Source organism: Caloenas nicobarica, chromosome 16 (assembly GCF_036013445.1).
Source record: "Caloenas nicobarica isolate bCalNic1 chromosome 16, bCalNic1.hap1, whole genome shotgun sequence".
Lineage (NCBI taxonomy): Eukaryota > Metazoa > Chordata > Aves > Columbiformes > Columbidae > Caloenas > Caloenas nicobarica.
The window spans coordinates 10,372,237-10,399,513 of record NC_088260.1 but is presented as its reverse complement, the minus strand read 5'-3'; the positions used below and the strand labels follow the sequence as shown (position 1 = coordinate 10,399,513).

Sequence of the window (27,277 nt, the reverse complement as noted above, 5' to 3'; positions counted from 1 at the left end):
ATGAAGTAAAAGTCAGACTTCTTGTGATTCTGATTCATATCTTTCTCCAATCTGCATCCAAACCAATTTGTAAATGTAACATTGTTCATAAGTCTGCTATTAAGCTGCCCGGTTTAGTGTTCTAAAGCTGCTTACATCTTGTCAATGAAGCATTGAATTTGAGGGGTCTCAACCACCATATTAATTACACCGAAGGAAAACCAAGCAATTTTGCAGGAAAACAATACAAAACCCCATACTGCAAACATGCGAAAAACAAGCAGGAGTCACTTGGAGTCTTCAAACTTCAAAAGTTGCCCCTATCACAATTACCAAGATCATGTTAGTCAAGATGACTTGAGAATCGAGTCATGGCCTGGCAAATTGTTGCAATTAAGGAAATCAACATAGATTAAGCACTGCTAATAGATAAAAATTGGTATAGCAAAACCAAACCCTTTTCTTTCAAATATTCGCCCTCAAGGCAAAAATCCCTGAGCACAATTCAGTTACAGGAAAATGTTGTCTGCATTACAGCACCCTGCAATTCAGCTCTTGCTCTACAACTAGAACTATAATGTAGCTGGTTAAAGCTTTGCAGCTTCCACCCTTCACCACTGCTATTCTTATTACCTTACAACTGCCTATTGTGGCACTTGCAATAATCTGAGAAATACGATATTGCAATCCTTAGTGTCAGGGTATAAAACAGGGGTGCTGGTTAATTCACAGTTGGAGTGTCCTTCCTGCTTCCCAAATGCTCGGTCTGACTGCTGGCAATTTATAACATTTAAGAAACACTGAAAAGCTCACTGATTTTCCTGCATTGAAGAATCTCAGCTGCTTAATAGAGTGCTAAACCATTCACTAGCACAGTCTGGCAGGTTACAGTGAATGTAAAGTTGACCATGTAGAAGTTTACTTCTTGTTTTGTTAGTTGTCCGGGCTCCTACAGTTTGGAATGGACAATTCTAATACACCAAGGGGAAAAGACCTTCAGGATAAAGTGATAGAGAATATTTACCTCCTCCTCAGTATTGGGAAGGTTTCCATATTCACCTAAGGATTCACATGGCATCCAGCTGTAACATTCCGTGAGGTCCTAACATGCAAACAGATGTTCATTTCTGGGTTTATAGACTTCAAAAAGTGCTGTTCTCAAGACAGGCAGTTTTAAAAGCCTCTGCAGCTGAAGGTCTTCAAGGCAAGCAAAAGCAACAGGAATTCTGGTTGCATAAGGAATCCTCGAAACCACACAATATAGACAGATAATTTGTTGCTATGTTTTCTTCTCTTTATGGTTTCCCTTGACAAATATTGCTGTTCTTTGTCTAAACTTAATGGTCTGTGTCCTCATCCCCCATCAAGTGTACAACAGGTGTGTATATATACACACACACATACTTACAGAGCATAGATTGGACAATCTTTTAGACAAAAACAATGGTAATATTTTCTATCTTGTTTAGATAAATCACCAAACCACCACATCAAGACAGAAATAAGTAACACAGTATGACAGAATCTTCTCTGTCAAATATTGCAGGAGGCCCACAGGCTGTTGCCTCTGTTTGCAAAATCCTTGAATTACAAGGACGTATCATGCAGAAACTATATGTCATGGTTGGATATGGCAATGACACTTAACAATTACTGTTATCAGCCAGTACGTCGAGGGGGGAATTGTGAAAATTGTAATAAAAAATAAAATGCATGGAAATTGTATCAAAACATTGATAGGACAATGCTAAAAAAGCTCACATTCTTTAAATACTCTTTCTTAAGAACGTGACTAAAAAAAACCTTTAGAAACTAAGTATGTCTTTTTGTGTTAATATTCACACAAAAATTTCTTACATTAAATGTTTTTACATGGACTCCAAATTATCACTTCCTTTTAGCCACACAAAGAGAGTCTTCTGTATCCATCTGAGATTTTTCAGCTCACGGCAGCGAGGGCACTTGGTGCTCCGGGTGCAGATGCCACCTGAAACAAAAGCTGAGAGTTAACAACAGTGCTGGGTGGAGGAGCCAGCCCAGCAGCCCCCGAGCAGCTCGGGTGCCTGCAGCCAGGAGGAGTCCGAGCTGCAAAAGCTCTGGCCCCAGCTGCTGACCTGGCAGGCTGTCCGTGGCCCTGCAGAGCACGGCTGACCATGCCCACAAAGGGAAACCAGGGGCCAAGGTCCCTCTGCAGCATTGTCTTGGGACATGACTCAGCTTGGGGACAGTCCTACCAGGCTCCTCTTAGCTTAGGCTTGACGGGAGCATATAAAGAGACATGAGCAGCTACCGCTAGGAAACCTCCATTGAGACAATAGTTTTAAATCCTTCTCCAGTTGATCACACAAGGAGTCATCTGCGTGAGACGCTCGAGCATCAAGTCCGCATGTGCACAGTAAGTTATTCCCTAATGTAGCCACTCAGATAGATTCAGTCGTATATCTTCAGACCAGAAAAGGCAATTTAGTCATAAGGACTCCCTGAGAACTGCACTAAGTGACACCAGCTGAGCTAGCGAGCCTGTTTTAGGCATCACCCAACAGGTGGGAGCAGAACCTCAGAGCAGGGCTGGTATCAAGGAGGGCTGGATGCAGATGATAACTGGTAACCACAAGCCTGCCCAGGGCACTTGTCAGAAGCAGCAGGGCAGCTGATGGTAGGACAGGGACTTTCAGCATGAACCGACACCCAGGGACAGTCTTTATCATATGCTTCAATCACAAACCGAGTGGGGCAAGCCCTGTAATCCCCCAAATTATAGGGGTACGCTGCTCCTGCTCATCAGTTATGCAAAAAACATGGCAAATTATAATGGACACACTAGGATTCGCCAATCAAGATACCCAGCAAGACAAAGCCAGAAGTGAAAAAGTCCTTTAACACTCGATGCTCGGCTGCAGCTCCAGAACATCCTGTGAGTCTCGGCAACATTCACATAAACCCAGCGGTCACACTTTTCTGCTGGGGGGCTGCACAAAAGCTGCTGAAGCTGCCACTGTGTTTTTCTCGCAGCCCAAAGCCTTTGGCTGGAGCTGAGACTGGCCAAACCTCACCCTGCCAGAGCTGAGCGGGCTCTGCGATCTTCCAGCAGCAGCACTGTCTCCTGAACCACGCACAGCCAAACGCTCCTCTTCCGCGTCCTCCACCTCCTTCCTTCTCCAAAACTAATGGGGCCAGAAATAACCCCTATTTCTCCATCTTCATTTTCCTAGTTTTGTTTCCATAGCGTACTTTTCTTTGCCATGCTGCAGACCTTCTATCCCTTCGTTTTACTCTCCTTCTCTCTTCTGCTTCCCTCCCTTTTTCCCTCCCCCTGCTTTCTCTCCCTCTGCACTTTGTGAACTGCTGCTGCAGTGCTGAAGTCCAAAGTTCAGTAACTTGCTAAGCACACAGATAAATATGAACCTTGGAGAATTTACATTGCTCCAATGTAAACAGATAGCCAAGGGTCCCTTTATCAGCACTGGCTCAGGACAGCTGTGGGGGGTCTGAAGTGGCTCAATTTTGTATTTTGTTTTTGGTTTTTTCTTTGAGGTGGGGGGGACGTAGAGGCAGGAGGCTGCGCTGTGCCCACTCTCCTGACAGTCGGGCGTGTTACCTCGGGAACATGGTGTAGGGAAGCTGGAAGCAGGATAACCTGAAATTCCAACCCAAGAGACACCAGCCTGAAGACCATGGTCTCGAAGCTGAGTCATCTTCAAGTGGAGCTGCTGGGAGCGCTGCTGGAGTCGGGACTGACCAAGGAGACCCTGATCAAGGCGCTGAGCGAAGCGGAACCCTACGTGCTCCAGAGTGAAAGTCAGCGCGCTATCAACGCGCTCCAGACGGAGAAAGGGGAACCCTGTCCCGACATCCCCAACGGAATGGGGGAGTCCAGGCTATCGGAAGATGAAACCTCTGATGACGGGGAGGAATTTACCCCTCCAATAATGAAGGAGCTGGAAAACTTGAGCCCTGAGGAGGCTGCTCACCAGAAGGCTGTGGTGGAAAGACTATTACAGTAAGGACAGATTTGCTGCTTCTCTTTGCTGCTTTCTTGCGCTCTTCCCTCTAAACTCTTCTTTCCCTTTCCGCTCAGTGTCCCTGGTATCCCCAGATGATCTGGCTGCACAGAGACACTCTTCATCCATGTCAGGCCTCACGGCCCCAAATCACTCCCCAAATTCTTTATAAATGCTCAAACTTTCTCTTCATCTCACTTAAAATGCATGAAGGGAGCCATGGAGCCTGATTACACATTTGAAGTGCTTATATCATCAGAACAATCCAAGACCTGTATAACTTGCATCTCTCTGACTGAATGTCAGATTTAAATTTTTAATAGGATTCACAATTTCAGTCATCGGGGAGAAAAAAAAAAATATCTGGTCAGTCTTAACTGATGCTGTATTTGCCTGACAATGTACGGTAAAGTGAAGTTGTAAATGTTTCCCTGCTATATTTAAGGAGAGAAATATTGTTAATTTTACTGGGGTTTGCTATAGATTATCGGTCAATGACAAACCAAGAGAACTTGTTCTTATCATTTCTGTGAGTGCAAAATTCTCCCAACTTCAGTGGGGATTTTTCTTGTAGAAAGAGCACACACCAAATGCAAGTAGAGGTTAAAACCTGGGCAGAACACTCTATTCTACCACCCACTGCCTGTCACAACTACAAAGCACACACGCAGCAACAGTTACAGGTTTTACTGCCACAGAAATTTGCATATAAGCATTTTTGAGATCCAAAGATGGGAAAAGTTCCGTGAACCAATAAACCTCATGACAGACTCAGAGAAACATTCACCAGGATTCTCATTTGGGATTCTTGCTGTGACACAATTCCCGTGGGCAGCCTAAGAGGTTTGTCCAAGAAAGGATCAGGCCCATCCAACCTATTTATCGCACCAGAATCAGATTCTTGCCCGTCTGTTTTAGGGGTATTTTGAAATGACAAGCTGACAGAAGACAAAAAGATGCAGCAACATCCTGCATTTAAAATCTTCTCTAAAACTAGTATCCATCTGGAGAATTTCTCAGGCTTTCTGACCACTCCCCTTCATGTGCAAAGAACATTAACGTAACATGTAACAACAAAAAGCAAACATCAAATCCCACCACAAAAGGCCACAGCTAGAAAAACAGCCTGACAAGAGTTAGCACTGAGTGTAAATACTTGGGAGAAGAAAGCTCGCTGGCAGAACAAAGCTGATGACTCTGCAGTACCCAATGGAGGAAAATTCACTGGATCAGCTCTTACCTGGGTGGAGAAAACATTCCCAATAATTCAGTCTTCTTTCTGGCCCAGAATTGATGACCACCTCATCCATCAATTCCCCACTTCCAGCTCTGTCACATCTTCTAGTCTCCTCTGTTCCCTTTACCTCTTTCCCATTCTTTTTACCTATTTCCCTTCCCTCCTCACTTTTGTCTCTGCTGCTATTCCTCCCATTTTGTTGTCTCCTTGGCTAATTCTCTCTTCCTCTTCCACTTTTTCTTCCCCTCATCCTTGTCTCCTTCTCATCTTCCTGAGTCTGCGTACAGGTCTTGGGGCAGTCTGAGCCCAGTGGCACCGGGCGGGCCCTGGCTAGTTACTAATTATCCAATGGCTTTATTATTTCTCTTTTGTCTTATAAATTTATAGATGAAAAGACCCTGATAAGCTTTTTGATCATTAACTTCTGATGGTTTATCAGGTGTCTTTCCAGAAAGGCAGCCATGGAAGCTGAAGAAGAGCACCTGGCTCTGTCCCATTTTCTGTGATGAATGGGCGAAGCAGGACTGAGGTGCCATCCGCTGTGATCTCAGGACAGACAAGCGGATGGAGGAAATTCCTTCCTGCCACCCCCATTTCAGCACAAATTCTGGTTTCTGCCCCTCCCTGCCTTCCTAGGAGCTTGCTGCCAGTCTTGCTGTGCTTCCTACCAGCCTCAGCACAACCACCTTCCCTCTCCTGCAAACTAACGCTTTCCCACAAACAGTCTCGCGTCTCTCTCTAGACACTGAGCAGCATTCCCATTTTACAAATGGGAACTCAGGTGCAGAGATTCTGCAACCTACCTAAAACCCTAAGATAGTGCAGACAGGACTGGGCAAGAACCAGGATCTGCTAAGCCTTGTACTGGGTCTTCATTGCAAAGCTTTATTCTAAAACAGAGTTCTCTTACATCAGTCCCCCATATCAAAGGATAGAGCAATTCAGTTCTGCTGTGTGGGACAGTGTAGGGGGGCCTGAAGCCTCAGTTTCAGCAAGAAATTATGAGTATACTTATGGAGGAATATAATAGTTCAAAATTAGTCAAGCTAAAATGAAAGTAGTAGAAAGTCTGTATTGACATGTTTCAAATTTCTGGTCAAAGATTTTAAAAAAGCAACTGTATGTCTGAATATCTATCAAAGCATCTGAACCAGTATCAAGGTTTGATAATATCTAAGTAGTTGTTACCTACTAACAAACTTTTTTTGTTTTTAAGCACAAACCTTTCCATTAATAGATGCCTAAAGTCCTCAAAACAGTATTGTAAGTATTGTAAGACAGGGTAGAATAGTCTATAATAGAAATTACTCCTAGCAACAGATAAAAGGAAAGCGAGAAAGAATCTCCATGCCCAGGGATTCCCACTAAAACTTCAACGCTTGCAAAGCTATTTCAGCATCTACACAGGGTTTTCAAATCCAGAAACCAGACGGAGGCACTTCTGTCTTTAGGCAGAAGCCTCTTTAGGCATTATTAAGAACTCCTGGTCTAAGACTGTAGACCACATTTTAACAGAGAGATTGAATTGTGGGCAGCTATTAGTGATACAAGAGAAGTCTTTGTGGTAACTGCAGCCATTGCTTATAAAGTAGAATCAGGAAAGTGTCTGTTGCTGAGCTTTCCAGCAGCTGGAAAGGAAACAAATGACAGCACCAAGATACCAAGTATGTCCTTGCGGAACCACTAAAGTTGAAACCACAGTTTGGATAGCACTAGTCAAAGCTGAGTAAAACAGGATGTAGACGAGATACACCCACACGATTGGGTGTATCTGTGGGCATTGGTTAGATTTTGTCCCTATAGAAAAAAAAGCACCTGATAAAGACAGTTCAGACAAAGGTTCCTCTAGTGAGGAATGAACATGGTTTAATTTTGTCCCTCGATCTGTCTCACCGACCTTCCATAGGTTTACAATTTGAATAACGACACTCTCCCCAGATCACTCCACATAGCAAATGAATTGCATCTATGATAAAGAATAAATAATGCACTAGGGAGACCGAGCTGTGTGGAATAATTCCCAGATATTCCCCAGAAGAGAAAGCAAGAGAGAGGCTCCCCTGGGGGAAGGGACAGATCACACTGCTGCAGGTACAGCAAATGGAGAGAGGTAAAGCAACAACTCACCTGTAGGGCAAGGGGTGAAATTCCATTAGGAAAGAGAGAAATTGAGATAAGCAGATTCCCCCTGGAGGTGGGGATAAAAGCATGTTTTCCACAAGGAAAAGAAGAAAACAAAGATATAATGATAAAGGTTCAGTCTTTTCCCTGTGTAAACGGTGTCTCAGAAGGGTTCTAGCTGGGGAATCTGGAGATGAAGCTGCCACACCCCTTTCATTTCCACATATAAACCAAGATGAGGCAAACCAGGCCAAGTTCAACAGAAAGGGACCCTGCGGGGATGGTCTTACCTTCCCTCGCTCTGCCCAGCCCGGCTCCAGGCACTGACACCAGGGAGGGTTGTCGAGCAGGCTCCAGAGGAAAGGGCCAGAGGATGGTCCTGAGCACTTCACAGCTTTGAACCTCGGCTTAAGTGAGGTCTGGTCCAAAGCAGCAGTTCAGAAGCCACCTCGGGGATATGAAGGCTTCTCCTGCCTGAGAGCCTGAGAACAGGAAAGGAGGAGAGACAGAGAGAATGAGGAAGAGGGGGGGAAAGAAAGGAACAAAGGAAAAGGAAAGAAAAGTGAGGAATAGTGAAGGAGAGAGAAGGTCCCTCGAATGTTACATCTCCAGCTCTCTGAAATGGGTTTTCTTTAATGCTAACAACTTGATATTTACTTTCCATTTAAATTTGAGATGTTGCTATAAATTATCAACCAGCCTCTTGTTCCCTTTGAGTTTATAACTAACTACCTGGGTTACTTATTGTTCAGGTAACAAAAGGGAGGTGAAAACGCCCTTAAAAAGAGACCTCAGAAGTAAGAAAATGGGGAGCTGGCATGGAGAGAGGACCCAGGCCCCTATGGTTGCGATGAGCCAGGGAGAGGGGCTGTGCTCAGATGGCAAAGAGCAGGTGACAGCAGGGGAGCAAGAGTTAGGAAGAAGGAAATAAAAACTGTGTGAGAAGAATTTGGAGACAGAGATTAGACCTTGGAGACCAAGAAAGGAATGGGGAGACAGCTTGTACCCGGGGAGAAAGGGAAGCTAAAAACCACAAAACAGGTTTGGAGATGGAGAAGGGAGCTTGAGCAAGGCAGATGCATTTCTGCAGTTCTGACTCACTGAAGCAATTGAGATTTTAGTGCAACTACAAACAGGAGAACTAGCTTTAGGGTAAAATCCTACCCTGTGACAGTCCATGACAGCCTTACTGCCAGTGAAAGACCAAAGGTTTCAACTTACCATGTCTTAGTCAACGGTGAAGGCTCCAAGGTGGGACTGTGTGTTTGGGCAATGGTTCATCCGACCAGCTGCCATCACTGGTCTGTGATATAGCCTTGGGCCTAAAGGAATTGCTGCATTGATATTGCAGCCTGTGCTTTGACAATGTGCAGGGGAATCTTAGTACAGTGTGATTTCATAGGACAGTCATATGAAATCCTCATTACTCTGCACATTGTCAAAGCACAGGCTGGGGGCTAAAAACCACAGGGCTCTAACCACTGCGAGAAGAGATTCACAGATATTTCCTGCTTTATTCCTACCACAAAGAAGGGAAGATCTCACCAGTGGAGACATGATGTAGGGTAGGAAGGAAATCAACGCGTAACAGAGGTTTCCACCAGTGGTAACACAGTCCTTCCTCTTCCCATCTGAGCCAGAATGCAAATCTAAGAGACCAGAGGTTCCAAGTCAGAGCCTCTTCTCCTTTGCACAGGGACTCATATAATGAATTCAGGGTGCAGGTGCTGGCTAGACTACCATAAATACAAAGGCAGGAGACTGGTCCTCGGTTTGCACAGCAGAAGAAATAACAAAACAAAACACCACATTGAGGAAAGAAAAGCTGTTGTAAGTTCAGCCCAATTTGAGACTTCTAAAAGACAAAAATGGTTAAGGGAAGAAGCTAGAAAATAGAAGCCTCTATAGCAAGCATCCCATCGCAAAAGAGAAACAAATGTTCCTGTTTTCAGAAAGCAGGCTCTTCAGAAGCTGTAACTGACAGTGCTTCTGTCACACTTTAACTGCAGTGGAGCTTGCTCCTTGAACTGCCCAGCCACTGGGAGAGGGGCTGCAGGGGAACAGAGATAAGGGTGTTTGTATTGAGAGAACAGGTGTGGACTTTGTCCTGCTTATCACTTTGCAGCCTCTGGCAATCTCCTGAGTCAACAAAGCAATGAACAGGATGGTTGTTGCCTGTTGCTCAGACCTGTGGGCTCCTGTGACAGTTTTTCCACAACCTCAGGTACCTTCCCCCCTAGCCCGATGCTCCTTTGATGCTGGCGTTGGATGTGACACCAGTGTATTTCCACAGCATGCAAACCATTTCCACCAGACATTTCACACAGAGAACACAGAAAGATGCTCTTTGTTAAAACTGAACCAAAGGTTTTTTTCTGTAGAGAGGCTCCTGCCCTGTTTAGATCTAGACTGCCTGGTTTCACAGCTTTCTATTTCTACTGTGACTTTCAGCTCTGGTGAAATCAATACACACAAAGAAGTCAGAGTTATGTTTTCTCTATTTTCCCTAGGAACCTTTGAGGATATTCTAATCACAGGTCCTAAAAATCAGATATTCACATTCATTATGAAATCCTGAACCAGAGTAGTTTCTCAAGTTTTGTGAGTAGGTCTCAAATAGGTCTGTTCCCTCAGCTGTTACCCCAAAGGAGGGTGGCTATAGGAGGAATTAGTGGTTTGCCTGTTGTTCTTTATTGCATTTAGAAGCTTGAGCGGATCTAGATGTCAATCAGTGTGTTTGAATAACACGTAGCAGATGTGCAAGAACATAATCCTGGATGGCTCAGTGTATACATACACATACACAGCTGTCATGTGGCAGTATGATGAAAGGCTGTTTTCATTTCTTGAATCACTGCAAGGTAACCCAACCTGGGCATGAGCTAGGTTCAGCCTAACGTCATAACAAATCTGTCTTGGAAAATTAAGCGCATCTCCTCCAAGCAGCTATGCCTTAAAGAAAAGGGGATACAGAAGAAAAGCTATGTAGGGAAAGGGAAGAGAAATGTCAACTCTGAAAAAGAGATCTGTAGTCATAAAACATCCACCTGAATACTGAAATGCATCATCACTTCCCTCCTCATACCATTTCTCACTAGCAGCAAAAATGCTTGACATTCACATTACTTTCCAGCAGAAAGGTCCATTCCTTGCTCATGTCACTGGTCAGCAGTTTGTCACTTACAGATAACAACTGCCTAGGCAAAACAGGCCAAAGCCTTGTATCCAAATAAGCACTAACAGCAAAGACTATGGCCATGTACTGGGAAATTCTCTTGATAACCAGAGTCCCCTTCTAAGAGGAGATCAAAGCATTTACAGAGAACAGTTTAGAGGAAACTAGTGCTACATCTTTTGCACTTAATCCATAATACCATGCAGTTTTTACCCTGAATGCAGGGTCAAAAATTACCAAGGAACCACACTGAGGAACAGCTTTCCCTTACACAGCCAGTTAACACTGGCCATACCAGACACAAGGGTGACAGCTGCTATGCAAGTGACCTCGGGAGGTTCTGCTGCACTTCCTTGGAATCCAGGGCTGCTGAGCACGATTGTTAGATCTCTCTCTCTCTCCTGATAAGTGTTTTCTGCTCCTTCCAGAGAGGATCCCTGGCGAGTAGCAAAGATGGTGAAATCCTACCTCCAGCAGCACAACATCCCCCAGCGTGAGGTGGTGGACACTACTGGTCTGAACCAATCGCACCTCTCGCAACACCTCAACAAGGGCACTCCCATGAAGACCCAAAAAAGGGCAGCCCTCTACACCTGGTATGTCCGCAAGCAGCGAGAGGTGGCCCAGCGTAAGTATGGCAACAACTGTTCTATCTCAGTTTCATAAAGGCCTCTGCTCTCCCTTGCTAAACCTTACTCCCTATTTTATCAAGGAAAAATAGAAGGAAAAGCCACTTTTAGCAGGAAGCTTAGATAAGTCTAGGTCAGTATTCAGTGGTGAGGTGAAGCAAACTGTACATGGAAAAAACACTTCTTCACAAAGCAGCCTGCAGTCACCCTAACCCCATTTGGCTAAAGAGAAGTCAACTAATACTTTCCATTTGCAATTACAGTTCTACACTCAACCTCAGACTAAAGCATTGTAGTGAACAGATGAGAGACAGAATTTCTTCCTGAGAACTGGGCTTTTGCAATTTCAGCTAAAGCAACAGCTTCTCTAGCCGCAAAAAAGCAGTAGGCTGCTGTACTCACTGTGAAAAACCACTATGGGCCATCACCTCATGAAAAACCCCTGGGAGCCACCACCTCATGCCCTCCAAGCCCTTTCATTACAGGCACCCACTGGGAACACATCCCTGCAGCGTGCACTTCAGCATTCATGGGCCTGCCTGGAATCCATCTTACTTTTGTATTGGTGGGTTGCAAGGAAAATGAGACACTTGGCCTTGGGATGGTTCTGGGGAGCAGGACTGCAGGCATGCTTACTCTAAACTCAGCTGCTTCTGCTTTCATTGCTCCAAGGTGGGAGCAGAGATGCAATGTAAGAGAAAGGACAGGTAAATACGGTCCTGCTAGGAACATCTTATCCTTTTTAGCAAGTTATGGAACTTTATTTCCACCTCATGCAGATTCAACCCCCCCTCTTATACAAGATATTCTGTAATGGTAAGCTGCATTGGGCCTGCTAAGCACTAAAACACAAAACTGTTGGTAATGCTTCCAGAAAGCAAACTCCCTTTCCCCTTTGTGCCCACAGAATTCACACACGCTGGCCAGGGTATTCTGACAGAGGAGCCCATGGGAGATGACCTGCCCACCAAGAAGGGAAGAAGAAACCGCTTTAAGTGGGGTCCTGCCTCCCAACAGATCCTGTTCCAAGCCTATGAGAGACAGAAAAACCCCAGCAAAGAAGAGAGAGAGGCACTGGTGGAAGAGTGCAACAGGTAAGGATGGGTGTCTGGCTCTGAGGAAGAGGGGCGGAGCAAGGTCTGTGTGCTTGGCGCTTGCTGGAGCCCGTGTGAGGCCGACTAACAGCACAGCAGTGGGTATCACCACTGACACCAGCCACATTGGAATGAAATGTCAGTGCAGCATTCGCTGTTCACAAAGGATCAGTAATGCCCCATGTCCTGCTGTACCTGGCAGGATCTTTCCACCGTGTGCCAGACCACGGCTGCTTTGGGGCTGTGCACTCACTCTGTCTCTTTAAGTCCAGCTCAGCGAGGCTCTTCTTGTGCTTTCCCCCAACAGAGCGGAGTGTATTCAGAGAGGTGTCTCCCCATCTCAGGCCCAGGGCCTGGGCTCGAACCTGGTGACAGAGGTCAGAGTTTACAACTGGTTTGCCAATCGCAGGAAGGAGGAGGCTTTCCGGCACAAGCTGGCCATGGACACCTTCAGCGGACCACAGCCCACCTCTGCTCCCCCGCTAACTCCTCACAACTCTTCCTCCCTCCAGCCAACATCTGCTCTCTCACCCAGCAAAGTTCACGGTAAGAAACAACCAGGAAGAGATCTGAAAGAGGCACGGGTGAACCTACCCAAACTCAGTCACTAAAAGCACCTCCCAAGTCCTCTGAGGGAGAAGAGTGGCTAGAAAAGCAAGGGTGACATGTAGTTCAGTAACAAAACTTTCAGCCAGATCTCCTCGCTCACTCTTTGACACCCGGCACGCCCCCACGGGCTGGCAGGCAGGAATCTCCTTTCAGGGAGCCATCCACTGGTACCATCACAAGTCACTTCTGTGTCCTTCCACGTATGCCTCTTCTTTCCAACACATATCAGTACCATCAGGCTCTGACTGAGTTTCCAGGCATCCAGAAAGGTCATTCTCTACCCAAAAAGAGCAGAGCTTTCTCAGCTTCATAGCCAGAGCTGGTAATTGCTCTCGCTGTGGAAAGGGATGACCTTGCTGAGACTCTCTCCTCTCTACACCCGCATCCAGAGGGGTGGTTTCTAGTGAATCCTGCTTGTTCCCGGCAGCACACGCAGCCACATCTTTCAGTCAGTGTTTGAGGAAGCAGTTGCACAGAGTTACAGAGGAGGGGCAGGGTGGCGAGAATGCCTGTTCTCCTGGTTCCCCTACTACCCACCTTGTCTCTGCCTCGAGCATCTAAGGACCCGCAAAGGAAACTGAATTTAGCACTTGCCAAAGTTTCTCAGTTTGTCACTTTTGACAAGCAGTTTCCCTCCTGTTGTGCTGCAGGAGTGAGGTACAACCAGCAGCCAGCCAGCGAGGCAGAGTCCTCCAGCAGCAACCACCACGGGAACAGCTCCATGGTGACCACCCAGACCATCCTGCACCAGGTTTCTCCCCCTGGACTGGAGCCCAGCCAGAACCTCCTGAGCACAGACACTAAGCTGGTAAGTGATGTTTACTTAAGTTCTGGTAACTGGAGGATGTCAGGTCCTCTGCCTGTGGTTACAATATGGACACTTCAGCAGCAGTTTTTCCTAGAATACTCTTAGAACCACCTTCTTATAGAGATATTACAGAGCCACTTTGCGCTGAGCACGTAACACAAGCAGTCCTGAGATATGTGTGCCCTCTAGACTGCTGGTGAGGGCAGGTATTAGAGCATGAAAGCAAGTATAGCCATTTCTTTACGGTCAGTCAAAACAGTCTATTCTGAAAAAACAGAGCTCAAGGTATGACACGATTGCCTCGTTCCCAGGAAACCCTGTTCTCTTCTCCTTTCTCCAGTAAGATTCTTGTCATCTCCAACTCTCATTTGAACCCCACACATCTCAAGATAGTTGATGAGACACCAATGGGATTAACAGAACAGAGACCTGTACTTAGATCTATCTTACGTGTAAGAATTAAGCCCAACAGCCTGTATGCAACACATACCATTGAGACGTACTGGATATACCTTGTAGCAATCTGCCTTCTTAAAGCAAATTTCCTTTTGAGATTTGACTACACCTTTTCCCACAAAATTAGCAATGAAGCACTAGAACTACATAACTGATCACTTCCAGTTTGCACAGTTGGCAAGAAGTTTGCATTAGTGCATACTGGCCTGAGGCAAAGTTAAGTTCACTAAAATGAGCATTGTTTAAACACTCACTTTGCTGGCTTTCTGGCATCGTCCTGAAGAAAAAAAAAGTGTCTTTCATCAGTTGCTGAAAATCTTCTACAGCTGTCTTCTAAAATTGATATCAAGGTGATTTGTCCCACATGTTGGTGCTTACTCTTACTAAAGATTCCTCACAGCTTTTTGTCTGAGGGGAGAAAAGAAAAGTATAACATAAAGCATTGAACTTTTGCTATCAGCCAAATTATTTGAAGGCTATTTTGCTATTCCACAGTACTTCAACTACAGGTCTCCAACGGGCCTTGCAAACTCGAAAGCCCATTAGAGCATAGACACAGATTACGTGGTTCATTTCAGTGGCTGAGAAACCACTCGAGTTATAAAATTTCTCAGTGACTCAAGGACAGACTGTATCAGCAAGACACTCAAGCAAAGAACAGTCCTGTTCTATTCTATGTAACAGGTACGTTTCCTCTTTAACAGCCAGGAACTGCCAGGTAACACAGCCTGAAGAACGTATTGTACGAAGGAAAGGTCAAAGGAAACTTTTCAGCAACCCCTTTAAAATCTTGGTCTGAAAATGCACTGCCACTAAAAGATATTGCCGGGAGAAGGGAAAATTACAGGCATTTCTCAGAGGAAAAGGCGAACAAGAGGAACTCTGATTCTGTGCTGAACTCCGCAGGTGTAATTACTATGTAAAATTACCCGAGCCTCTTAATTTCTCCAAGCATTGTCTTCTACCCCTAGCTGTAAAACAGAAGATAAACTTTCCCTATAGAGAATGAAGTGGGACAAATCTCATTCTTGTCTGTAAAAACCCTTACGGTTTCTTAAATGTGAAAGAACTAAACCAGCAAGGATTTACTCTTAGTATTTCAACAGTTTCGACCTTTGCTAGTTAACTGATGAGCACAGGGAAACTGCCAACAAGCAAACGCAAAGTCTTTCTAGTTAGCAAGTGTTCAGAGCAGGCGGGAAGAGGGAGAAGGACATTTATCACGCCATACTCAACCTTCTGCAGAGAGCACTGTCATGGTCCCCCTGTCACACAGGTCTCGGCTCCCGGAGGAACTCTCCCTCCTGTCAGCACCCTGACCGCCCTGCACAGCCTCGAGCAAAACCCCCACACACTGAGCCAGCAAACTCAGAACCTCATCATGGCATCCCTGCCAGGCGTCATGGCCATCGGAGCGGGCGAGACCTCGTCCCTAGCACCAGCGTTCACCAACACTGGTGCCTCCACCCTGGTGATCGGTGAGTAGTGTTCTGTAATGACTTTGCTTAGCGGGGTTTGGATAAAGAGCTACTTGTAGTTGTTAGAATTACCTGCCTCGTTTTCAGAGACAAAAGTACTAAGTTGGCAGTGATACTAGCCTGGGGAAATTGTCACAAACAGTAAGGATCTTCAGCAGCGCTACTTACAAGTACCAATGGAATTAAGGGACAGATGCTCCTTATTCCTGTTAAAATTAAGTTATACACAAACTCACATGCTAAGAGCAAGGTACTTTTGCAGTCTACTCCTATGCCAACCTTTTGGTTTGCTGCTCTGCATCTTCCCAAACATAAATGTAATACTTCTTCAAAACTATGAAAATTGGAGCATGTTCATAGTGCTTGAAAGACAAAACATGCTGTTGTACTTCCTGCAAGGAGCAGCATATGCCTTTGGAACCCACAGCAGTAATTACTGGGTTTTCGTATTTTTCACTTTGACAGCTTTTCTGGAATTGTACAGGATTTCTTTTCATTCCAAGATTAGTCTACTGCCAAAGTGCATCTCATTAGATAAAGAAAAATAAAATGTATACTCTTCTCTTACACCTTCTTTCCAGGAAGAGGCCTTATTTGTTGCACGGTGACAGCTGTGAACTAATTTCCATTTCCCCATTTACACTCAAGATTATGACATGGATTCTAATTTTGTGCAAACAAAAAAAAGAAAACCTGCAGATTTCCATACAGTGGAAATCTCTCAGTGCTACAAAGACTTGTTGATTTACAGGAACAGGGTCTGGACAGTAGTGGGTAATAGGTAGTAATGTATGGAACCTTCTACTTTCTTATTGGTCCAAATTCCATAATTTTATAGCCCAAGCAAAATGAGCTTAAACTCCATTCCATGCAGTTGGAAAGCTCCAGCATAGTGCTGTTTGTTGTCAACGACTTCCTTAAAAAAAAAAACCAAAACAAAAAAACCCCAACAAAACTGGATATGAGACAATGCTCTGAGTTTACTTCTGAGCAAGGCCTCCCCAGTGGAAACCTGTATCAGGTGATCACTAAACTGGAAAGTGATCTGTACTGGTACAGAAGGACATACACAAGAACAAACGCTGGAAAGTCAGAGGTGGTTTTATGGTACCTGTCTGCATTGCACATTTTGCACAATCCCATGTAGCTTTCACAGGTATGAAATCTATTCATAATCACACAGATAACAAATGCAACATGACGACTACTTTGGATGCCCCTGCTGCAGAGTAGCCGCACTCCTCCCATAGTGTGTGACACTACTGCCATCAGTCCTTGTTTTTCAGGCCTGGCCTCAACCCAGCCCCAGAGCGTCCCCGTCATAAACAGCATGGGGAGCAGCCTCACCACCCTGCAGCCCGTCCAGTTCTCCCAGCAACTGCACCCGTCTTACCAGCAGCCCCTCATGCAGCAGGTCCAGAGCCACATCAACCAGAGCCCCTTCATGGCTACCATGGCTCAAATACAGAACCCTCACGGTAAGAACGTGAACTTACTTGCTCAACCAAACAAAAAAAATAAAGGCTCTGTTCTGGAGCATTTGCTGGGTCCTTGGGGTTGCAGCACTCTATTTCCCTTTTCTATTATTGTTGCTTTAATTATTACATTATTTTTCTCTTGCATTCATCTCCCTCCACTTCCACTGTTTCAGAGACAGACAGCAGGTCCACGTCCATGAGGAGAACTCAGCCACACTAGTCTCACGCAAAGTCCCTGCATCCACCTGATCTTGTTTTCTTTCATGCGCAGCTCTCTATGGCCCCAAGTCCGAAGTGGCCCAATACACACATACAGGCCTCTTGCCACAAACCATGGTGATAACAGACACAGCCAACCTCAGCGCCCTGACTAACCTGACACCAACTAAACAGGTAACAGCCTTTAGCACGTGCCTTTGTTCCCCACCTTAGAACTGCACTGGTCTGCAGGCAGCGCCTTGCTTGTCAGAGTTTTTGGGTGTGTGGTCTACACCATCCCAGCAGGATAATCTTTCTTATCTCCTCGCCTTGCTGGTACCAGCTGCAAAACTGGAGGCATTAGAGCAACCTCTTCACTGCATCATCAAGGAGGATTTAATCTCCTTGGAAACAGCACCTGCTCACTCTCACACCTGTTAGAGGGGATTTATAAACCAGGCACTGTTACCTTTCTCTTCTCTAGGCATTCACATCTGACTCAGAGACTCACACGGAGTCTGGGATGCATACGCCAGTGTCACAGGCACCAACAATACACTTACAGAACCAAGACACAACCATCCAGCACCTTCAGCCAGGTCCTCGCCTCACGTCAAGCCCTGCTGGTAAGAGCAGCACATGCTATTATCTTAAACCACATATTGCAGTTTCTCTTGCCAGTACTGTAAAACCCAGACAGAAAATGGTCACTGGGGCTCACCATTCTCCAAGAGGGCTCTACTGGTGTCTTGGGAAGGGTTGAGAAGCTGGTACAAAGAAAAGATTCAGAGCACAGTGTGTGTAAGGCCAGAATGTGGAAATGGGACCTTTCTTCAGCATCTAGAGAGGAAAATAACCTTAAAAATGTTGACAAAAAAATCAGTGTCCATACATACGCAATCCCACAGGCAGTTTTCAGGACTGAAAAGCCCAAGACTCCCTGATGAAGAGATTCCAGTTGGATCTTGCCAGTTCTAAGGACTAGGATATTAACAACCAACTAGAATCCTCAGAGCTGAACTCCCTGATGCCATCAATGCCTTAAGCCTAGCTTTGTATTTGAGCTAGGTATATAATGGCACAAAAAATAGAAAGAAATGCAAGTTATGCCCTTTTGCCAGGAGGTTTTAGTCATGCTGGAAATGCAAGTGTGTGCACACATGATAAGGGGACTGTGGTGAGAATCTGTACTTAACTTCTGCCTGTGCCTTTGACAGTGTCCTCCAGCAGCCTGGTGCTGTACCAAAGCTCTGACTCCACCAACAGCCACAGCCAGCTGCTGCCATCCACTCACAACGCCATGGAGACCTTCATCTCCACACAGATGGCATCCTCCACCCAGTAATCACAACAGCTAGCCCAAGGGTGACTGCCACAACCAACGCGCCAGGTGCGACTCCAGCTGTGTCTGCTGCTCAGCCGCCCTCCAGCCTCATACAAACCCCTCACCCAGCTGCCTCCAGGAGAGAAGGTATCTCAGACTCAAGCCAGGAGCCACAGAAAGATGATACTGGCACTGCTAAAATCCACTGCCCCCCAATAAAACAAGCAAACCCAAACCCCACGAGCCAGGCTAGAACGACCAGATGTCCTTTGGAATCCCACCAAGACGGATCTGAATGCAATACAGCAAAAAAGTCAGGGCGTGGATGGGACGTTCGTTCTGTTCGGCCTTCAGCAAGCTGGGCCTGTACAAACCTGCCAACACCAGACTAAGCCTTGCAGGAAGGAGCAAAGCTGAGCTGCTGAAGAAGGGACACCATCTTTAAAACACCTCCTTTGCTGTAAAGGAGCACCAGTGGGAACTCTGAGATGTAATAGTATCTTGGAGGCAAGAGTGAGAGAACCTGACTCTTGACTGCAATGAAAATCACCAAGGAACAGATTCAGGAATGGCTTGGCACAAACCCATCAGTATGGGATCACTGACTACAAGCTACAAATCCTTTAATTAACTACAAAAATACCAAACATCCTGTGTTAAAAATGACCTGCTCTAAAATCATGCTATACTAGTGGAAATGGCTTGGTTATTTTTGATATAGCTCTGCTTTGTTTTAAATGCAGAAATAAAAGTTTAACAGCAGCAAGGAGACTCCAGTTCTCTGCATTAACCATGTGGGTTCTCATCTTGTGTATCTTGCTGTGTGAGCCAGGCGATGGCATCCTCCACATGTCCCTGACACTGCACAACACCTGGGACATCCTGAGGCCCCACAAAGAGCAGCAGTTCCTTCCATTTTTCTCAATAAAAATGAAGAAAGCCCTAATTAACACAGTTTTTGTCATTGTGACCAAAACAGTGCTATTATTTCACCTGTGAAATGGATGAAAATCCTTGCGACTAGAAAGTGCTCAAGGCTCTTAAAAGGTTGAGATATAAGGGAGAATTTAAAATGAAAAAGCCCAACAGCAAATTCTTCAGTTATGACATCTGGAAATTTCAAAATTGCAGATGTTCATTACAATTTGTATTGATATGATCTTTCTCTAGATAATATCAACCATCAGATACTAATTTCAGTAACTAATTTTATCTAGAATTGTTTCCTAATCTCCCGTGTGCATCATTTGCAAATACGTGTAACTTCCAGTTAGCATAATCATCATAAAACAAGTCAAAAGATAACTTTTAGACCACTATGCCTTTGAAACCCCAGGTCCTTGCTTCAGTATATTTAAGTTTTAACTGGCCATAAGACAAGTAACTTCATCTGGCACATTCAGTCAGATTACTAGCCAATTTTCTACTTAGCCTTCCCATTTTCAGATGCCAACTGTGTTTTCTTGATTAAAAACCAGCAAGAATCTTAGAGTAAGAAAGAAAATGTCTTGGGTTTTCCCACACTCAGAGAGCAACAGTTCACTACTTAGGTTCCTCTAATCTGGCTTTCTGGTCTTCTGAATGGGGCAAATGAGTTAAGAGCTACTGAAACCAAACAATCTTAAAAACAGAAGATGATTATTTCTCCAATAACAGGTATTTCCTGAAATACTGGAGCTAAAGTATAAATGGACTAAGACCCATTCTGACAACTCACAAATCCTGCTGTATTTCAGAGAGACAAAAATAATAATCAACCAAAACAAGGACTGAAACGCAGTGATTTTTCGAGTTAGGCTTAAGTCCTTCCTGTAGCAACCTCACAGCATTGATCACCAAGCACCTACAGAGTCACCTTCACCCATCTTTATCTCCACGCACAGCAAGAAAGCCGCTGTTTTACAAAGCCTGTCAAATTAAATACGACCAATAGTGTAGTAGAATTTAATAACAACAAATGCCATAAAAAAATATACATGGAAAAAATGTCAAAAGACACAACTCAAACAGAACTACTTATTTGTAACAACCCTGAAATGAGCTTACTGCACACTCTGTTTACCTGCAGGGGCCCTGGAGAGGTGCAGACTACACATGGATTAGTAGCATGTCAGGTTTCAACAACAGATTGTTATGATGATCACAGGAAAAAAATAAGGGGGCCCGGATATCTGACAGGATGCTTTTGATAAATGAGTCTCCCACAGGCTGGAGTTATTCTTAGTAGGCATCTAGGAAGAGGCAAAGGGAAAAAGCAGTTGATCACCTGTTGCCATGTAAACCAAACTCAATTCGTCATATACTTTCTCCAGGACACAAGATTTGATTTCCTGATGGGAAGGAACAGATCAGGAGGGATGCAGCTATGATTAAGCCCCTCTGTCACATGAGTCTGGGCTCAGTATTTAATCCTTTTATGCTAGGTCTGCATAAGCAGCAGCAGCCTAGATAACTGCTGTGCTAGGAGGACAATGTTCCCTTCCCAAGGGATGCCAACAACATAGGAAGTCACTTAATTAGACTCTCAGGCCACTGAGCTTTTAGAACAGAAGCTTTGCCAATTAATTTTCCCTTCTCTGCACCACCTCTTTTCGTTAGGTTTTTTCTTTTCTGCATCCTTCATCCATCATAATCACCTGCCATTCAGTGCAAAATCTTCATTCTCTTTTTTTCTTCTTCTTTTTCTTCTTCACAGCTCCTGGCAACACAGAGTTCTCTGTATGATTGCTGTCCTGTCCCTCGTGCTGTCCATTTGCAGACAACAACCGTGGCAAATCTTTGCTGATCTGGTCACGCTCTGCTGGATCTATTATTTTCTCTTGAATATTGTTCTCTCCCCTAATTTTCTTTTTTTTCTTTTTTCTCTGAAAGTGTTCTACACAACCCTGACTCTGATCCTGGCTGGAATCCTGGGACAGTGCAGGGAAAGCACTTTGTTTCAGAATGTCTGTGGCTGACACTGCAGCCTCCTGGTACCTTTGCCACTCCTGGTCACTGTCCGTGTCACTGGAAAGGTAACAAAAAGTTACGTTACACTTCAGCCTTGAATTCACCCAAAGCACAAACAGCAGCACAATCTAAGATGAGAACACCTGATAAACACCCAGTGGCTCCAAGACTCCAACATCTACAGTTAGCATTTAACCAGCCTGAAGGCCGAGGTGTTCTTTACACCCAAGAACATCTCCCACAAACATTTCTAGTTTCCTGGCACAAAAAAACAAAAAGCAAAAAGCAAAAATCTGGTCTAGTCAGTTATATGAGTCATAAATGCACACTTCTCAAGCTCTTCGACTTCCTATTCCCTTGTGAGAGTCCCAGCTGCCTCCAAAACGCAGGATGCGATAGTACTTCAGGAGCAAAGCAGTGACACCCCCTCACCTGGAGCTGGATGGCTGCCTCCTCCTCACTGCAGGGCAAGGCTCCGATTCCCCACAATCTCCCAGAACAGAGGAAGAGAAGAGGCGAAAACCTGAAATATGGAAAAGGGAATTTTAGCCACGATATAAAACAGAGGTGAAAGCAACCAACAGTAATCTCCCTGGGAAGCCTCACGGCTGTTACTGTATTGTTACAGTGCTTGACAGCAATTATTTAGGACTGAGAGGAGCCAGGGCACAGAGATGGCAGCTACAAAACAACAGCCTTCACAGACACTAACAGAAATTCTTCTAGTGCAACCGCTTATTAGTCAGTTGGGTGTACAACTGGCAACGGACAGGATCCGTCCCACTTGTCATCATTCAACTATTAATAATATATAATAACAATGTCACAAAACAGCCACAACAGCTGTGATTAGAACTCACCATCGTCTGCAGAGTCAGGCTGTTGCACAGAGGTTTGTGAAGGTCCTGATGGGTCCTTCAAGACAGTGATGAAACTAAACAGAAAACTCCAGTCAGATCCGAAGACACATTTGTGCAAGCTGAGCTAAAGCTGGGTATTTCTAGGAAACAAGGCTACAGGGAAATGTTATATAGCTTCTTACTTTTCTCTTAGTGAAGCTGTCTCACCTCTCTGCTTTCAGAGCAGACCACACAGACCTCCTTAGCAACACAAGAATGACTTAAAAGCAGCATTTCTAAAGCCAGCTCTAGACACCAGGAATTCTAGTTCTCCACGGCCACATTTACACAATGAATAAGACAGTAGCAGCCCTGTCAGAGGCACACTGCCAGCACAACCCTGAACCAGGTATTGGTTTAGGTTGTAGGAATAAATGAAACATTCTCACAGTGGCCTTTAAATTATGAAAGTGCTAAGGCACCCAAATTCTACATTTTCCCCAAAACCCATTCGCCAGAGGCAAATGTACAGGGAGTCTTTACCAGAAACACACAGCACATGGGCCGGGTTAGTTCAGAGAATAGTGCAAGTTTGCATTAAATACAGGAATGAAGGAGACAAAAACAGAAACAACTTCTCCATAGTCAGGCTGCACTCGGATCTTTAATTTCCTGATTTTACTACACAAAAGCATCAGTGTACTTAACCCACAGAACAAACTGGTTTAGGATTGCTTGCCAATACCCATCTAGCATTGCTCCCAGTTTCTTCGCAACATGCGCTCTGAACTCTGGTGTCGTCTGTAGCTCATTTCCATCTTCACCATGACCATTCACTTCACGCCTGTTTGAAATATGAATAATTATTATCTCTTTTACGGTCAATAACATCTGGAGCTCTTGCCCAAACAGGAGATAAGGGGCTGCAAAATCCCCGCCCGCTAGTAATCAATTCATACTTGATAGGGAAGATGGCCAAGAAAGATGGAAAACAGCTTAGTAGTAACAGTTCTGTTCCCAAGAGGAAGCTACATATTATTTAGCCATCTCCATCATAGTTAATAACTGGATTGGTTTTTTTCACTGAAATAACCCACGAAAGCAAATAAATTATGCTAGAACATCCCTACTCTGTATGCAGTTCCTGTGTATGTTGCCACAATTTGTGCAAAACCTGTCCCAGGAGAGAGGATTTTATTAGCTGCCTGGCTGGCAGCCTTTGAAACTGAGCCTAGAGGAACACTGCAAACTTATCAACAGGACAGCACCACCTCCATTGCAAGGCTCCCAATTCAGGTGCTTTCCAGCTGATGAGCACTTGCCTTTGCAATTGCAATGTTTTTTTAAGAAATTTTTCTTATATGTAACTGTACTAATTCCTCCATGGGATACTTGCAGAGTTGGAAGATTTCTGACATTTGGAACTAATACTGTGACAACAGTAGTGAGTTTTCAACATCTATATTTCCCCACTGCTGGAGGGATGGCAAATGAATTTTAAAAAACCTACTAGATATTCCAGATTTAAGCACAACTTCAGATTATTATGGTTGGACTAATTCTTAAAACTGAGTAGGCCCTTCCAGTAAGAAGTATCACAAGGCATTAACTGTAAGTAGCACAAATACAACATACACTAATACTTCCATCAGTGAAACACAAGTCTGCAACCAGAAGCAAAAATACCTTAAGCTTGGCTGAGCAGGCTGTAACCGATGCTTGGTAAAGCCACCTGACAAAGGAAGAAGTAAAAGCAAGTTTAAAAGACCTGTGGCCCGGACTTCTTTAATCCCCCCTCTGGCATATGGGATTTTACAGCATAAAGATTTTATAGCACAAAGAATGGCACCTGAAGGACCCAGGCCCACCTTCAGGGGAAAGTTATGCGGGGAAAGGGGCACTCCCCAAGGGCCGGGCTGCAGCACAAACCCTGCCCGGGAACGGGCTCCGGGCCCGGCTGGAGGCCGCGCATCTCGCTCCCAGGGCCCCGCCTCGGCTTCCCCGGCTCTGACACCGGCACCGCTCCCGGGGCAGCCCCGGAGCGGCCCGGCCCAGGCAGGTAGGCCGCGCCGCCGCTGCGGCGGGAAAGCAGAGCCTGGCTGCCCGCCACTCCTCACCGCCGGCCGGCTCCGCCCGCCCCGCCGCCGCGCAGTCCCAGGCCGCCTCCCGGAACCGCGCGGCCGCCTCGCCGCTGCTGTCCGAGTCCGAGTCCGAGTCGGGGCCCCAGCCGGCCCTGGGCGCCGCCATGTTGAAGGCGCGGCAGCCGCGTGGCATGCTGGGGGCTGTAGTCCGGCGGCCGCGATGCATGCTGGGGGCTGTAGTCCCGTGCGGAACATTCGGCGTTAAAGGATAAACATAAAGCACAAAGACTAAACACCTCACATTTTGTGAGGTGCTATCTTCACTGCTTCAGAAATGCTGAGTGACAGCACTCGAGTGAAGTTTTTGGTGGAGCGTTGGACATCCTGCTGTTGCACACAGCACAAAAATCTTCTACCCTTCATCTTTCAAAAGCAGGTGAGAAAAGATACTAGACACCCGGGATTCATTCAGATGTGTAAAACGTATCAGGCAAAAAGCATCTAATTGCCCCACTCGTGGCAGGGCAAAGCAAACACGCATCTCCTCTGCCCGTGCCTTGTGCCACTGCTTTGTCCATAATACAGGGTGACAAATTCCACGGAAAACAAAGCGACCTCCAAAAAGACACTAAATCTTTAAGTCAAAAAACCTGAAGATTGCGTGGGAGACGTTCTGTTCAGCGCTCTTACCCAGCTCCTCTCGGCAGATCTTCCATCCTGGCTGAACGCTGCTCTTCTGGCCGTTTCCTCCTGGCTGCCAGAGGCGCAGGGCTTCTGTCACAGATCGTGACATGTGTCAGCTCCGTCACTTGCCTTCCTGGATTGCGAGCGCCAGACACCTCAAAGCTTGTTTTGCTCAAGCAGCTCAGGCAAAGTTCATTGTGCATCTGGGCCTGTGCTTTGAAATGTGGCAGTTCCAGAGACAGGATCCAGAATAAAACCCAAACGAATGCACGTCACATACCAGGAGTGGCTGCCTGGTCACCTACCTTTTGTAATTAAGGATTTTAGGAGGGGGTTTGTGTGTACCATAAATACCAACATTATGTGGCTTAGATCACGAAAAAGTGAATAAATCACTCATGCACACGAGGATGAACTGACAACCAGGGCACGAGGTTTTGCTGACTCTAAGCAATTACTGGCTACACTGACGAATGATGCACATATCACCATTAGAATATACATACATGTAAATGATATTTCGATTTCCATTGTGCATGTGATATACAGCTCTTTGAAAAGTGCTTTCTTAGCTTCGTTAAGGAAAGTATTTCCTTGCGTAACTTATTATTGCCATTCAATATAACTATTGTTGCCAATGGCAGCAAATCTGAATGTCCTATGAATATCCTCCAGCTGACTTACTGTTTTAAATAAGTCTGTTCTCTTCCTATTAACTTTAGCTATAAACAAGATTAACATTTTCATTCTCTTCTTGTACACCACCTTCTCCATTCATCCAATCTTATTCATTGCCTGCCCCTGGATCTTTTCCTTTTTGAAAAGAAAACACTTGCTATAAGTGGAATAGGGGTACTGTAAATAAGTCACTATAGAAATGCAGAATAATATCATTCCATTCTTCTGAGACTTAAAACATAAATGTTTAAATCATCACTGGGCAGTGAAAATATTCCCTGGCTACATTGTCTATGGCAGTAACTGTATTTTTTTTTAGATTGCTTTAGTTATCATGTGATACCCAAACAACAAAGACTGTTCTGAGCATGATTATAACATCAAAAATCAACCTTTTTTACTTCTTATACTGAAATTCTTTTGACTCCTAGTCAGACACGGTGATTAGTCTAAGCTGGTGCAAATTTCAGCAGCTCATCCTTGTTTTAATCAGCATCTGGAGGATATAATTTATACCTTTGGGGCCTTGTTAACTTATTAATCTGATACTCCATTGAGATGCCAAATTTTTGCCTGAGCGGTGAAGCTGGGCCAAACTGTGCTGCTTCACTGTCTTGTTGAAAGTGAGACAGCCTTTGTTACAAGAGTTTTCACAGACAGCAAACACGCCGCTCATGTGGGCAGGACAGCTTCACAACACATGTCCCAACGCCATGAGCACCATCATTTACAGACACCATCTTCACCTCAACTACAAATTTCCCAGTGCCACACAACAACGTGTAAGGCAATTCCAGCAGGGCTGCTGGGTGACCGCTTTGACGCGGGTTCTGCCAAGCCTACGTGCTGCAGAAAGCAGCCTGAGGGCTCCGGACAGCTGTGGTTTTACATCGCTGGACACTTCCCGGCTTGCGTGTTCCAACCTTCACACCAGAGCTGTGTTGTCTCAGGCCACCTCAGTCAGCAGGGGCCTCAGACAATATCCTTGGGCTCTTTCTGATGGGCTCCCGTGGCACTAACCTGCCTCCACTCCTTACCTCAACTATTCCCTTCTAAGGCTCACTTTTAGTGGCAGATCTTGGTTTAGAGTTCCCCCATTCTCCACTGTGTCAAACAAGGAATTTTGCACTGTTTTCTGCCTCAGTGCCCTCAGAGCAGGGATAAAGCCCTTCAGAAGTGCCTCCTCGGTCACCTATCTCAGCTCTGACCCACTTCTTCAGACACCAGGTCTCCTCCTCTCTCTCCTTTTTGGCCATCTGTGTCTCCATGGTTTCTCACAGCTGTGTAAATACTTCTGTTCCCATCCTGGAGATGCTCTTCTGACCAGATCCTAGTGCTCTGCACGCACACTTGAACAATTTATTTCCCTCAAAGCTGCCGCCTTCCTTCCCTGCTTGGGCCCAGCATTTGCTGCCGTTGACAATATGTAGTTTTTGCTTTTTTCAGAGGCAGGCGTTGG

The 27,277-nt window shown here is 45.3% G+C and overlaps 2 protein-coding genes across 5 annotated transcripts; one reads left to right on the top strand and one right to left on the bottom strand.

Moving 5' to 3' along the window:
* On the bottom strand, nt 1-24,691 carry C16H12orf43 (chromosome 16 C12orf43 homolog). Of its 3 annotated transcripts, none has more exons than XR_010607071.1 (8): nt 24,493-24,682; nt 24,062-24,107; nt 23,121-23,219; nt 22,397-22,470; nt 21,969-22,059; nt 21,224-21,593; nt 7,629-7,820; nt 1-1,966 (listed from the first exon to the last, which is right to left on the bottom strand). XR_010607071.1 is itself a non-coding variant. In XM_065646113.1 (7 exons), exons 1-6 carry the CDS (start codon nt 24,680-24,682, stop codon nt 21,245-21,247), a joined length of 849 nt encoding a protein of 282 aa, XP_065502185.1. In that variant the 5' UTR covers nt 24,683-24,691; the 3' UTR covers nt 1-1,966; nt 21,224-21,244. The 3 variants fall into 3 exon arrangements, 1 of the variants encoding a protein (XP_065502185.1); XR_010607072.1 differs by lacking the exon at nt 7,629-7,820 and having other exon boundaries at nt 1-1,081; nt 1,837-1,966; XM_065646113.1 differs by lacking the exon at nt 7,629-7,820 and having other exon boundaries at nt 24,493-24,691.
* Nucleotides 3,654-18,608, top strand: HNF1A (HNF1 homeobox A). Of its 2 annotated transcripts, XM_065646109.1 has the most exons (10): nt 3,654-3,979; nt 10,942-11,141; nt 12,050-12,236; nt 12,544-12,782; nt 13,496-13,653; nt 15,386-15,587; nt 16,874-17,065; nt 17,337-17,458; nt 17,748-17,889; nt 18,481-18,608. In XM_065646109.1, exons 1-10 carry the CDS (start codon nt 3,654-3,656, stop codon nt 18,606-18,608), a joined length of 1,896 nt encoding a protein of 631 aa, XP_065502181.1. The 2 variants fall into 2 exon arrangements, with proteins under 2 accessions (XP_065502181.1, XP_065502182.1); XM_065646110.1 differs by lacking the exon at nt 16,874-17,065.
* Nucleotides 24,692-27,277: the final 2,586 nt, after the last annotated feature.

What these genes read in the sequence shown, in the direction of transcription:
- HNF1A (XM_065646109.1), top strand. Translation starts at nt 3,654, where the DNA reads ATGGTCTCGAAGCTGAGTCATCTTCAAGTGGAGCTGCTGGGAGCGCTG. An exon ending in CTCACCCAGCAAAGTTCACG is followed by an intron (nt 12,783 to 13,495) that starts GTAAGAAACAAC and finishes GTTGTGCTGCAG; the next exon opens with GAGTGAGGTACAACCAGCAG. An exon ending in TGAGCACAGACACTAAGCTG is followed by an intron (nt 13,654 to 15,385) that starts GTAAGTGATGTT and finishes CCTGTCACACAG; the next exon opens with GTCTCGGCTCCCGGAGGAAC.
- C16H12orf43 (XM_065646113.1), bottom strand. Translation starts at nt 24,682, where the DNA reads ATGCATCGCGGCCGCCGGACTACAGCCCCCAGCATGCCACGCGGCTGC. An exon ending in GCGGGCGGAGCCGGCCGGCG is followed by an intron (nt 24,108 to 24,492) that starts GTGAGGAGTGGC and finishes TTCCTTTGTCAG; the next exon opens with GTGGCTTTACCAAGCATCGG. An exon ending in CTGGGAGCAATGCTAGATGG is followed by an intron (nt 22,471 to 23,120) that starts GTATTGGCAAGC and finishes TTTTCTGTTTAG; the next exon opens with TTTCATCACTGTCTTGAAGG.